General features: G+C 40.8%; 1 protein-coding gene across 3 annotated transcripts in view; it reads left to right on the top strand.

The window, feature by feature from the left end:
- Positions 1-13997, top strand: part of LOC102783144 (endonuclease V-like) — a 91003-nt gene that overhangs the window by 3079 nt on the left and 73927 nt on the right. For all 3 annotated transcript variants that reach the window (XM_087842637.1, XM_087842635.1, XM_087842636.1), the window contains exons 3-5: positions 4049-4183; positions 5498-5537; positions 7798-7910. In XM_087842637.1, coding sequence (XP_087698763.1) covers positions 4049-4183; positions 5498-5537; positions 7798-7910 — 288 coding nt within the window. The remainder of the gene's footprint in view (positions 1-4048; positions 4184-5497; positions 5538-7797; positions 7911-13997) is intronic.

Raw genomic sequence — 13997 nt, forward strand, 5'->3', positions numbered from 1 at the left:
ATCCTGAAAGGTGTTTGGCATTTCTAAAGCCAGATGACAAGGCAGGTATTCAGAAACGTTTCTGCTGTGAGCCTCCGCGAGCTCGACTCAGCGGACAGCTTTTGTGTGTTTTATTTGTAGCTCGTGCCCGATAACAGCCTCGATAACACGTGATGCTGTTAGATGTTACATCATTCGAGATGTGAGCACATCTCTTCACTGTGAGCAGAACAGGATTTTTTTATGCTGGTCAGAAAGTTGTGACAGCTTGTGCACCTGTAATCTGCACAAGGTCTCAGAGGGTCTCCTGGACCCTGCTGGTACCTCACATACTCGGAAGGAGATCATGGCAGACATGTTTACCTGCGGCGATGCTGCTTAAAATAGACAGGACAGCGAGGGAGGGAGGTACATGCATGGATCCTGCCAACATGGGAAAGCCTGTTTACACTATATATTGTGCTGATTTTACAACCCGCTGTGGTTCTATTCAAAATGTAGTCTGCATGGCAATATTGATAGTGTTTTACATAAACAAAGGGGCTCTTTTCTGCTCCAGATTTGCATTCATGGACAGATAAGTATCTTTGTATGATTCACAGTTCAAAATAACCCTCATTTATCTTATGCCGGTGCAGCTCTTGAGTTCAGTCTCCTATTAAAAACTAGTTTAGATGCACGATCTGATATCCTCGTGTTGGTGTTGTTCCCAGATCATCATACTAAAGGTTGTTCCAGGATCAACATTGCAAGTGACCAATCAGAATGTTGTGATGTCATACTTTTGCGACTTTGGGAAAAACCGGCATAAAACAAAAAACTGTACTTAAGCTGCGAGAAACCACCTTTGTCCGCCAATCAACGGACCCTAACCCTGACCCTAACCCTAACCCTGACCCTTTAATAAACGCTAAGCAGAATTGATATTGTCCTTGCAACATTGGAATTTCATAAATGCACGAATGGGTTGGTGCGCAAAAGAATAACGTCACAATAATGTGATTGGTCACTTGCAATGTTGAACCTGGAACAACATTTTCATGATGATCTGGGAACAACACCAACACGAGGATATCAGATCATCCAGTTTAGATCCTCTTCCTGTAAGCTAACTGTCATGAAGCATGGAGAAACAATGTTGTTGCTCTTGCTTGGCTCGTATGTGTTGAGCCTTATAGTTGTGTATTCTTCTGAGAAATTTGCGGCTCTAGACATCTCCATGTTCATGATTGGTGATCCCTGTTTAATTTGAATGGGATTTAGAAAATATGGGCTGACAGACAATGAGTAGATATCCTGCTGTTGAACTTGCTCTGCACTACAGGCCTCCCGAGGATGAGATTAAAAATCAGATGTACACCAAAATTTTAGGAGTTTATACAGTTAAACTGTAACTGTGTCCACTTAATTCACCAGGTCACTTAAATGAAATAAATTGTCAGATGTTCAGAATATACTCACAGCCTTTAATCAACCGGGAGCAGATGTTTCATTTTGTACCAGATGGGCGATGTTGGTGATTATCTTGTACAGCTTGTCTGCGCCTTTGGACTCACCCTTACATATACACTAGGGTGGACGCATTTGTCCAAAGCACCCTGACAGTGTCCCTGACTGACTCGTTTATGTACAGTCATGCAATAATGTAAGTTTTCACAAGACTCTGTGCAGTGCTGTGAAAAGCTGAGTGCAGACTCACTGCTTCCTTAGAACATAAAAGGCTGAGAAGCGCCAATGTTGCTAATCAAATGCAGCACCGCTGTTAAAGCAGAAGTTTGGGCAGTTTGCTGGTCTGTAGGATTCAGGTGTGTGTCAACACAATGGCATAAACATCCAGGTGTGGATGTCACAGCAAATTCACCCCAAGGTCAGACCATGCAATCGTCAGAGAAACTGCAAAAGCCCAAGAACTCCATCTCAGATTCTCAAGGCCTCAATTAGCATGCAAACGTTATGTTAAAAGAAAAAAAAATATTTTTTTGTTCAAATGGTTGTCGAGAGAATTCTTCTGCTCTCCAAAAACCCCCAAAGTTGCATCTGAACAAAGAGTTGCAGAACCAAAGTAGAGATGTTTGATTATAATGCACAGCACCACATCTGGAAAAAAAACAACATATCAGCACAAACACCTCATAACAACTGTAAGCACGGTGATTCAATCTGGTTTTAAACCACGCCACAGCACTGAAACAGCTTTGCTGAGAGTCCTTAATGATCTTCTCTTAATTACTAATTCAGGGCATTCTGCTGTATTAGTCTTATTGGATTTTTTCTCTTGATATGGTTGACCATAATATTTTATTAACAAGGTTAGAATGCACCGTGGGCATTCGGGGTGAAGCCCTTAACTGGTTCAAATCATACCTTTTGAACAGGTCTTTCTACGTTACCTTGGGTACTTATTCTTCCTCAACTGCATCCTTATGCTGTGGTGTGCCCCAAGGCTCTGTGCTTGGCCCAATGTTATTCTCATTATATATGCTCCCCCTAGGCTTAATCTTTGAAAAATATAACATTTCTTATCACCTCTATGCCGATGATATACAAATTTATTTTCAATTAGATGATGACGACATTGCTCCTTCGTTGCACTGCTTCCTCGAGTGCATGAGAGAAGTCAGAGAATGGCTTTCAGACAATTCCCTTATCCTGAATGAAAAGAAAACGGAGATTGTGATGTTTGGCAACCATATCCCTAGAGGCCTATCAGCTGATACCTTTGGTTCCTTTGCCACTTCTTTCTCTGACTCAGGAGTGACCTAGGTGTCCTGCTGGACAGCTCTTTCATATTTAACAAACAAGTGTCTTCAGTAATCAAATCTAGCTTTTACCAACTGCGCCTTATTGCTAAGGCTAAGCACTACGTCCCTCATAAAGATCTTGTAAAGCTCATTCATGCTTTTGTGACTTCTAGATTGGATTACTGTAATTCCCTCTACTTTGGTCTTCACTCCGCTCTCCTTTACAGACTTCAGCTTGTCCAGAATGCTGCGGCTCGCCTCCTGACTGGCACTAGAAAGCCTCTATCACCCCAGTTCTTATTGAGTTGCATTGGTTACCCATAAAATATCGCATTGAATTTAAAATATTGTTGTTCACCTTTAAAATTATAAATAATTTAGCCCCTCGTTATCTTGTCGATCTTCTTAGTCTATATGTCCCGGGGCCAGCCCTCAGGTCTTCAGCCCAATTACTCCTGGCTCAGCCTAGATCTAGACTTAAATCTAGGGGTGACCGAGCTTTTGCCCTGGTTGCACCGAATCTGTGGAACAACCTTCCTATCGCTATCCGTGCGTCAGACTCCATTTTATCTTTTAAATCCCGTTTAAAAACTCATTTATTCAACATAGCTTTTCCATCTAGTTAGCGTCCCTGTTTTATATTTGGTTCAATTTCTTATTTATGTACTTTATCTTTTAGCTATATCTGTTCTTAGTAACTTTGTTCTTATATTCCCTTTTATTGCTGTATAATTAGTGCCCTTAACCTGATGACATATGTGGTACTTTCTTAATAGTCTTTTATTTATTGTCTTAATTTTCCTGTTTTTATTGTAAAGCACTTTGGTGTACCGCTGGTCTTTTAAATGTGCTATACAAATAAAGTTGTATTGTATTGTATGGAGGGGCAATGATTGTGCTTGGGCTTGTTGTGCAGCCACAGGACCTGGGCACTCCGCAGTCACTGAGTCTACCATGAACTTCTCTGTATACTTGTGGTCATCTGACTGACTGAAATATGGATATCCTGCAGAATTATCCAACGTGGTTTAAAGGTTAATAACAGTAACACACTCGTTAGGCCAGCAGAAGTGACACCTGGCAGATACTGGCTGTGTCAGCCCACCTGTCAATCAAAGCAGCCCCTAACAAAATTTAAAAAAGATGGGTTATTAAAAAAACAAAAAAAGGTTTTATGATGAATGAAGGTGATGAAGATGTTAGTGTGGGTGTCTGTGGAGACTTTGGAGATTGCTGCTTGCAATGGAGAAATGAAATATTGTGATAATCTGACAGTGTGGTAAAATTCAGTCACAAGAAATGAAGCAGTCTCTGCTCCCTCCTGCCAGGTGCTGTATGAAGACAGTCAGATGGTGACCCTGACGGCCCCCTACATAGCCGGCTTTCTGGCATTCAGAGAAACTCCTTTCCTCCTGGAGGCTCTGCAGAGGCTGAAGAAGAACCAGCCCACACTCCTTCCTCAGGTCTGGACGTGCTAGAACTTGAATAATGACCTCTTAGTGCAGGGGTGGGCAACTCCAGGCCTCAAGGGTCGTGTCCTGCAGGTTTTAGATGTGTCCTTGAGCCAACAGATGATTCAATGGCTGAATGACCTCCTCAGCATGTCCTGAAGTTCTCCAGAGGCCTGGTAACGAACTAATCACATGATTAAGGTGTGTTGACCCAGGGGGATATCTAAAACCTGCAGGACACCGGCCCTCGAGGCCTGGAGTTGCCCTCCCCTGTTTTAGTGACTACTGAAATGAGTTCTGTTCGTTTCTGTCAGATTAACTACTCAAAGCTACACAGACAAAGGAAAAAATATATAATTTTTTGCATTTTTATTTGATCAGGAAGTAAAACAAACTCTTTTTCCATTATTTTGTTGATGCTGATGGTTCATATTCACAATAGAGTGAAAAGAAAACATTTTAGTTTGTGCTTGTTAACCTTGGTTTGCAGTTTTGGCATAATTCCTACAGATAAGGTTAGAAACCTGAGGATTTTGGGCAAACTAAGTAATTAAAATTTCTTCAGTAAGACTATTATTATTATATTTATGGTAGTAGTACTAGAAGAAGTGATATAATCCCCATCACCAGGGCACAGTGAGCTGGAAATGTTTTAATAACCGATAAATCCTCCAAGGTGGAAAAAGTTACTTATGAATCCAACAAGACCGACAACCTGCTAACGTTACTGGATTTGGACAAGTGCTTTAAAACCTCGCATCACGTTCATGCACATGAAGTGCAGCTCCGACGATGAAGCTCCTCTGTTTGTCCTCTCGGTTTTGTTGTTTTTCTAAAGCGACGCCTCTTGTTCATCTTCACCCACTCGCTTCTGTTTGTCGCAGCCCACACGCCTCCCACTCTGTCCCTCTGTCGTCCTCGTGCACGCAGGTGTGCAGAAGCACACACATTCACACTTAGAAATTCATGCACACACACACACACAAGCTCAGATTTACTTCCAGTGACATTTAGCTCTGGACAGATGCAGTCACTGCTCCCTTTATCTGCAACCTTTCAAGTGAGTGTTCCTGGTGACTTATGATTCAAGCAGAAATATGTCTGCGGAGTCACCTTTGGCTTTAAAAATTCATCGGTGTGTTGGAGCTGGAAGCGTTCCAATATCAGTTTGAGAAGCTCTTGCTAACTTCGGCTTTTGAAGTAGCTCTGTTTATTATTTCACCTGTGCTTTTAATCCTCAGACACGTGGAAAAGTCTGCTGTGGAAAAAGCGAGTAATATCGAGCTTCCTGCAGTCGAACTCATTTCAGCTGTGTTCTCTCTACAGGTGGTGTTTGTGGATGGGAATGGTCTCTTTCATTACAGAGGTGAGGCGACTGACCGAACAAAGGATTTTAGATGTTCTGTTTTTACTTTAAAGATAACATAATGTAATAAACTTTTAATAACACTGATAAAAATATTAACAGTTCACTGTAAAAAAATCAAACAAACAACAAAAATCTAAACAAAACACACATTTAATGAATAATGTGTTTGTACAGGTACAGAGAAACTAACAATCATCGCCCAGTTTTCCCTCAAGGTCATCTTCTTGTCCATCTGGACCTATGCGATTAACGCTGGATTCAGAGGCGCCACCAAAGGGGGGCCAGGAGGGGCACTGGCCACCAGTGTTGGTCAAGTTACTTGAAAAAAGTAATCAGTAACTAATTACTGATTACTTCCCCCAAAAAGTAATCCCGTTACTTTACTGATTGCTTATTTTCAAAAGTAATTAATTACTTAGTTACTTAGTTACTTTTTAAAAACAGGATTTACCAGCTGAATAGGTGATAAAGTGATAGATCTTTCAGCCCAATTCTACTTTTTCTGCATAATCATCATACAAAATGTAATCAAATGGAAAAGTCTCTTTTTAAAACTTGTTTTATTAGTTTTAATCTTTTAACTTTATGCATCAAGCAAACATTTAATTATATGCAACATTCTCTGACTGGAAGAAATTAGTTTAACATGTAAACCTATTTTCTGCACATTCCAGCACATAAAATAAAATATTTTTTGTGTTTACACTCACTCTTTCAAATAGATGCAAGTAAAACACAGCAGAAAATAAATAAAGTCAAAGACTAGCGGTCCTGTTGCTCTATTTTCACCTGTAAAGCAGGAGTAGTGTTAGGCGGAGGTTTACCCTGGTGCAGGTGTGCCGCAGCAGTCAGTGGAAGAATCCATGAGTTTCTCTGTGAGTTTCCCATTACGTCGTAGCTACTCGGTGCTTGTTTGGAAGTTTAGGGGTTTTTTTCGCTGTAAAAAGAAGTTTTCTTACCACGCACAACGGACACTAATGTTTTTGTCACTTTTTATGGAATCAAACTCAAAATAAGGTCAGTACTTCCACGCTTTAAACGCTGCACGCTCATACTCTCTCTGCACTCGATATATTATCCACTGTTGATCTGCACACAGCTGTTGTCACGAACGTCGCACTTGCTTACGTCACTGTCATGAGACATTCTCGCAAAAAACTCACGGTTTTAGTAACGCAGTAACGCAGCGTTCCTACGGGAAAGTAACGGTAATCTAATTACCGTTTTTGCAATAGTAATCCCTTACTTTACTTGTTACTTGAAAAAAGTAATCGGATTACAGTAACGCGTTACTGCCCATCTCTGCTGGCCACCCCTTAAAATTTGCTGCCCGCCCCCCAGTCGCCTCTGTGACCTCTGTGTTGGTAATAATTTTAAAAAACGTGAACACAAGAGTGAGGAAGAATCTTTAAAGGGATGGTTGGATTTTAAAATCTTATTTGGTTTTCATATGAACATATTTTGAGTGATATCAAATCTAATAGCAGGAAATTAACTAGGTATATAATTCAGTTTTTTCTCTCTTTTTTTTGCCATATTTTTCAAGTAACCTATATTTGACAACAGCAATAAAATTGAAAACCCTGTTTTTGGTGTGCCACCCCCACACGGCCACCCCTATGAAAAGATTCTGGAGCGCCCCTGGTTGCTTATATCAACACAGCTTCAGCTTGAACTTAATTTTGGGACATAAGAGACAGCTGCAGGGATTCAGATCTGTCGAGGGTGGAGGGAAGTGACCAGCGGTTGTATGTCTGTGTGGCCAAAGAAGTGACACATAACCTATGTCCAATGATTGTTTTCCATGAGCCGGCTCGGGATGTTAGAGTACACTCATCTCTGAGAAAGGAAAATGGAAAAAATGACGTGCATGCCGATGCTGCTGTTCGGTCTCTGGGTCGTACGTAGCGTGACACTCGTCAGCAGCGCATCTTCAAAAAAAGAGACAGCTAAAACTTTCAGTCTGATTTTCACTGATCATTATTTCACAGATTTGCATTCAGCTCCACTCGAGCTTGTTAAAAATACTAACTGAGTTCAAGGTGAGTGTAGCGAGGTTTGAGGACAAGCTGTATAAACTTTGGCTTTCACTAAAGGGACTGTTGGGTGTAACAACTGATAAAATCAACCCTGAGTGAATCACCGTGAAGCCCTCTGTTGTAACGTTTCTTTGCATCGCGCAGTTCGCTGAAGCACGTTTACTCTCCGCTGTTTCATTTTGGATGTGACTTGATTGTCGCTGTTTGGATCGTTGCAGAGTTTGGCTTGGCGTGTCACCTGGGAGTGCTGTCAGGGCTGCCCTGTGTGGGCGTGGCCAAAAACTTGCTGCAGGTGCAAGGAGTCAACAAGAGTGAGGAGCATCAGTCACAAGTGAGAAAACATCATCTCTTTTTAAAATTTAAGATCTTCTTTGTTTTAAACTTAGATTCTGTAGGTTTGTGTGCACTTTGTTGTGCTCAGGTCTCCAGTCATACAGCATTGTTGTATCCATTGTGGTTTCCAGTGTTATAAAAAGGCCATTTCAAAACGATGAGTCTAAGACTTGAACGTCTGTTTCTCCCAGCGAGCTGCAGAGCCTCGTCACTCTGCGGTTTGGCCTTCAGAGCTCTTTGATGTAAAAGAGATGAAGAAAACCTGCTTCATATTTAATGTTTCTTTTAGTCGTGTACACATGTTTCTCTTGTAAAAGAGCTCCCAGTGTTGACAGGAGTCACCGGATGAATTATTTAAGTTTTCAAAGTGTAATCGCTTTCTCTGCTCGCTGCACGTAAAGAGAAAAGCAAAGAAATGTCAGAGAGGGACGAAGCAAAGGACAGAGTTGTTTTTCAGTGTGACTTTGTGTGCATGTAAACTCACAACTTCTAATTCTACATGTGTGTGTGTGTGAGAGTGCGCTTTGTTTGGGTGCATACTGTTCTCACTGTGACTTTAATTGCGAGCCAAGGCCTTGCTGTGTCGCTAACGCTAATGTGACTTTTTGAATACAAATCAAGCTGGGACAAATGCGCACTGGTCAAAGTATACCTGTGGGACAGCAAAACCTGGTTTTCATTAATATGCAAATGCTCCCTTTGTTTCAGTCTGCAGCTCAGCGACCTGCTGAGGGAAAAAACACAAAACACTTTAAAGTTAAATCTACCTGATGAAACGAGCAGGTGCGTCAGTTTCATTTCACTTCAGCCCAAACTGAACTGAAGAGGGACAGACCAGTAAAGCCACAGGAAAATATTAAAAAAACTGTTCCCTATTTTTAATGTAATAAGGATGAAAAGCAACATCAAGTCAAACCGAATGCAACTAATGAGTAGGAATGAACCGAAAACTACATGTGGCATAGACTGCAACAAAACCAGTGCAAACTGAGTAAAACAACTTATACAGTCCGAGGTTTTTACAGGAATCTGTGTAAGTACACCTTCACTCCATCCATAGAAATTATAGGAAGTTATTGAACTGAATCATGAAGTTTATTTTTCAGAGAACTGCACAGTCCTGTGAAAACTGTGAAAGCTATTTCCTTTTTGAGGCGGGAGGAGCAACCAAGCAAAAATTGATACATAAAAAAGATCAATAAAAATGCATTGTCTGAATCCTACATGAACTTCACACATTCACATGCTCATGCAGCTCCAGGAGATTATTTAAGACGTCATCTTCCTCGGAAACTTCCAGATTCCTCACAGAAAAAGCTCGCACCCTGTGGCCTTCTTGTCTGAGTTGACAGTGAATTAGCTGAGCTTAAGCGTGGTCACTTCTGAAAAGCCATTATGCAAATTCTAAATAGAATCTAAAGGTCTGCAGTTATGAGCATTTTAATGCTGAGTGGTCCTCCAAAGTTTTGGAGAGGAGCGGACAGACATCTGATCCACTTCTCAGTTAGCATCAGATACATAGTGTGATTACAACCCCGGCAATCTTCATGTAGTCGCGTAAGATGCTAATTCGATTCTCTGCAATGTATCCATCTCATGAATTAGTGTTAGTGGCTTTGGCGTCAGAAAAACTACGCCTGCCTTTTTCCCCTTGGGGGAATCTGATCTTTGTTTACACCTATCATGGTCACCCCTGAGGATCCAGTCACACTTATCTACTGAAACAATATGTGTCCAAATACATGTGGCTCATTTACTTTCAGGATCAGGTAGCACAGGCATTACACGGCCATGCTGCATGTTTGGCTCAAGCTATTAGCTTTGGATCAGCGTGAAATTTTAGAAGTCCCTTCCCGCCCATATTGATGTAATTGTCACTCTCTGGGGCTCTTTCTAATTTGTCTACAGGCACGCACACGATTGCGACGCTTGATGCTTTGGCGCTTGAGCGCTTGGTGGGAAATTAGCTGTGAAGTAATCTGTGAAACACAAGCCATATCAGGCTTCCTACCAAATTTCAGAAAATTAGCTCTTTTGAAACAAGATTAGCCATTACTGGAGCTACGAGCGCACCGCCACGTACCACTGACGAGCGATACGCTGCCATACTCGATTAGATCAGATGTCAGAGTTTCTTTCAACATTTCCAGCAAACAGGGTTTCTGAAAACCAATATGCAGTCTGAGAAGTGTCTCTCAAGGTTACAGAAGTTTCTCTTAGTTGCGGCAATTAAATGTGCAAACCTCGAAAGTAAAGGTGTGTATGTGTGTCTTTATCAGATGGAGCCTCCTTGGAAAGGTGAAAATGAAACACTGTATAGCACAGGGATTGTGTTAATGTACAAACGCACATAATATGTTGCAGGATGAGCCTGTGCTCAGAGAAACTATAATATACATAAATTTTAAAGACGCACTGTAAAACAAATATATTTTTGCATGGAGGTTTGAGTTCCATTAAGAAACAGTAGACATCTATTTAATTTTATTTATATAGCACCAAATCACAACAACAGTCGCCTCAAGGCGCTTTATATTGTAAGGTAGACCCTACAACAATACATACAGAGAGAAACCCAACAATCATATGACCCCCTATGAGCAAGCACTTTGGCGACAGTGGGAAGGAAAAACTCCCTTTTAACAGGAAGAAACCTCCGGCAGAACCAGGCTCAGGGAGGGGCGGAGCCATCTGCTGCGATTGGTTGGTGTGAGAGAAGGAAGACAGGATAAAGACAAGCTGTGGAAGAGAGACAGAGATTAATAACAAGTGATTCTATGCAGAGAGGTCTGTTAACACATAGTGAGTGATTGAAGAAGAAATACTCAATGCATCATCTGAGATGAGAATATTAATGTCACTCCAATTTTATCTGTTTATTTTGGGCTTGATAGCAATTAGTGGTCTTGGTGTCACCCAAAGTTTGTCAGGTACAAAATGTAAAAGATCAGAGGTCAAAACATTTTCACCATTTATTTACTTAAATGTAACTCAGGGATATTTTTTGGAGTTTGGTTGCCTTTATTAGAGATGCATAAAATTATATGAATTCTGCTTTAATAACTTATTTAAAAGTTTCATCAATCTTCTGATTTATCACTTGGGGGAAAAAATTAACTATTTTGTAAGAGTGATTTAAATCAGTTTAAAAACTCAAAGAAAAGAGCCTGTAAACGAATGTCAGCCTCCAAGACTGAAAACGGAAACAGGGAAGTGCCAAAAACTGCAGTTCATCAAATGACCGCTTGAGGCTGAATACAAAAGTTAGACTTCAGTCTTAAAATCATATGGTAAAGTTAGGCCAACATGACATCAGCGATTAGTTAGTAAAGTCCCAGCCAATGTGAAAACTTGTAGATGAGACCAAATACTGATGGCTGTTAATCACAAGGTATACCTTCCTAAAGCTCAACTTGCTTTATCATCCTTTTTGAGTCCAACGACGACCATAATTTACATCAAAGACATCTTAAACTCATTGTTAACTTGTTATTTTCTGTTTTATCGCGAGAGTACTGTTGCCCACGAAGTATTGTTGTTGTTAGTATGAAAATTGGCGGAACGAATAAAGCGCTGTGAATGAGAGTACGACGTCGTGTCTTTTGAGTTAACATTGGTAGCAGAGGATGGTTCTTTGCAATGGATTCAAAACACGAGTAGGCTTCATAAGCGCGGCCTTTCGCTTCTCTCTGAAACACCGCGTCAAGTTTTGCAAGTAGTAAGTGCCTGTTTCTTTTTATCCAGCTCCGTAACTCGTCTCCAGATATTGACTTCATTCTTCCAGCACTCGTATGGCCTGGCTTCATCAAGCTTTGGTGGTACTTTGTAATTGGGAACCATCCTCTGCTACCAATGCCAGATCCTCACTGTTACCCAAGTGCTGAAACTTAAGAGTCACTTTCTCTGCCTTAAGTTTACGGATAACTTTGTTCACTTCATGAATAGATGGTACAGTTGCATCTTTGATATTAGATCCAAGGCTACATGTGTCAAACATAACACTCATCAGTAAAGTGTTTATTGAAGTCATAGATGTGAGCAGGAGGGGAATTTCACAGTTTTATACAGTCAGACTTTAAACTGGGGGAGTCACCCTCTGCTGCTGTGAAAACAGTGGCTTCACTCAGCCCAGAAAGCTACACCTGCCTACAGTACCTGGTTAAAATGCCAACTTTATATTTGAAGCTTTATTGCACATAGAGTTGTGTTTTTTCTGTAACTCACCTATTTAAATTCTATTTTAAGTATAAAAATAGCATTTTGCTTCACCTCATTTAATTTCAATCCCAGTCGTGTTTGTGCACTTATCTGCTTAATATGGCTTGATTGCTAGTTTAGTTTAGTTTTTATTTTTTTGAAAATCCTTCGTTTCAGTTTAGTTTTGATTAGTTTCAGTTATAGTTTTAGTTGTGTTTGCAATAATTAAGTGTAACAAAATCCCAGTTTCATCATATCAGTCATTCTCTTCTGCTTATCCTTGGGTATGTTGCTATTCCAGCTACCATACTGCACCCTGGACAGGTCGCCTGTCTGTTGCAGGGCTAACACGCAGAGACAGACAACTCACATTCCCACCTATGGGTTCTTTAAATAAATAAATAAAGGCAGATGAACAACCATTGATACCAGGCAACTATAAAACGTATATCTTGGCCCCAATGAGACTATTAACTCTCGCAGCACCGGGTGTTCGTAATTTTGGTTCAAGTGAATTGATAAACTTTTTGAAGGTAATTGACTCACACAGTTGTGTAGATATCCCCGTCCTGTTGTCTCGGGATGCATCACGCTGCCTTGCCTGGGGTTAGCTTCTGTTTTCTGGGGATGAGGGTTGAGTGTGCTCCCTTACCTTCTCAAGGTAAGCTAGGTTAGCCTTCTTGTGTGAGCTTTTCAAGTGCACTTTAAGGTTTGTGGGATTTTTTTCCCCTTTAGAAATGTCCCTCATAATTTGTCTGTTTCCACTACAAGACACTTGCTTTATCCAAAACACAGTCATATTCAAAGTAATCCCAAATTGGACTCTGGCGCTTTCTTCCGACTTTTCCTGACATGATTCTGCGCGTGGACGGAGCAGCAACACAGACGACTCGACTAACGTGCTGCCACCTGCTGGCATAATGAGACACAGCAAGAAAAAAATCTGGAAACTAAACTTCATTTTCACCCTTGACTATTGTATGACACGCACACATCTATAAAAACTAAACACATTTTTGCTATAAATTCAGTTAAATTTAGTTAGTTTTGTGAACACTCATTCCAGTTTTAGTTAGTTTTCCTTTTTTTGTTTTTATTTCTGTTAACGAAAATGTTTTTTCACTTCTAGTTTTCGTTATTTCATTAGTTTTCGTTAACGATAATAACCTTGGTACTAACACACCGTCTAAACTCCAGTTGTGGAGAGGGAAATTCCAGTGCTATGAGCAGTGCTGCACTTATAGATTCACTTTGCTAATAAAGCGAACGAGTAAGCATTGGCTGATTTTTAGACCTCCAGCCTCTTGTCAAAAGCGTGTCAGCGAAGAAAACAACGGGCAGAATGCCAGATGCGAGGCTTTAAGAAATCTTAAAGCAAACAAGTTCATCTTTTATATACAGTAATAGTCAGTAAAACAAAGTAACAAAGACCTTGAAAACAGACAGCTGTTTGTTTGTTTAGCAGTGAATAAGAACAACGGATAACTTGTTAAGATGGACAATCTTTAGGTTGTATTGCCTGCCTTCTGTCGTCATTAAAGCACGTGCCTCCCCTTGCAGTGTCCATGAACATGAAAGCCCTTCTCTCTCTGCTCGGTGTTTTTTATTTGAAGCTGAACATGATGTCCCTGTGCTGGAAGTGATGCATTGGGCCTTTGTGTGAGCCGAGCTTTAGACAAAAGAGACGGGATGAAAGAGGGTAGAAAATGTTTCTTTCCCTCCTTTTTGTCCTCAGTACACTTTTGGAAAATTGTATCTCTGTTGAAGTTTTGTGTTGCTCAGAGTCCTTCGGGTCTTTGTCGCCTCTCCTCTCTTTCTTCCTGTCTCCCTTAACCTCCAGTTTATCGGTCCTCCTCTCATACTCTATCCCCTTTCTCGCTCCTTCTCC

This window comes from Neolamprologus brichardi, chromosome 6 (assembly GCF_056152115.1).
Source record: "Neolamprologus brichardi isolate AB-2024 chromosome 6, ASM5615211v1, whole genome shotgun sequence".
Lineage (NCBI taxonomy): Eukaryota > Metazoa > Chordata > Actinopteri > Cichliformes > Cichlidae > Neolamprologus > Neolamprologus brichardi.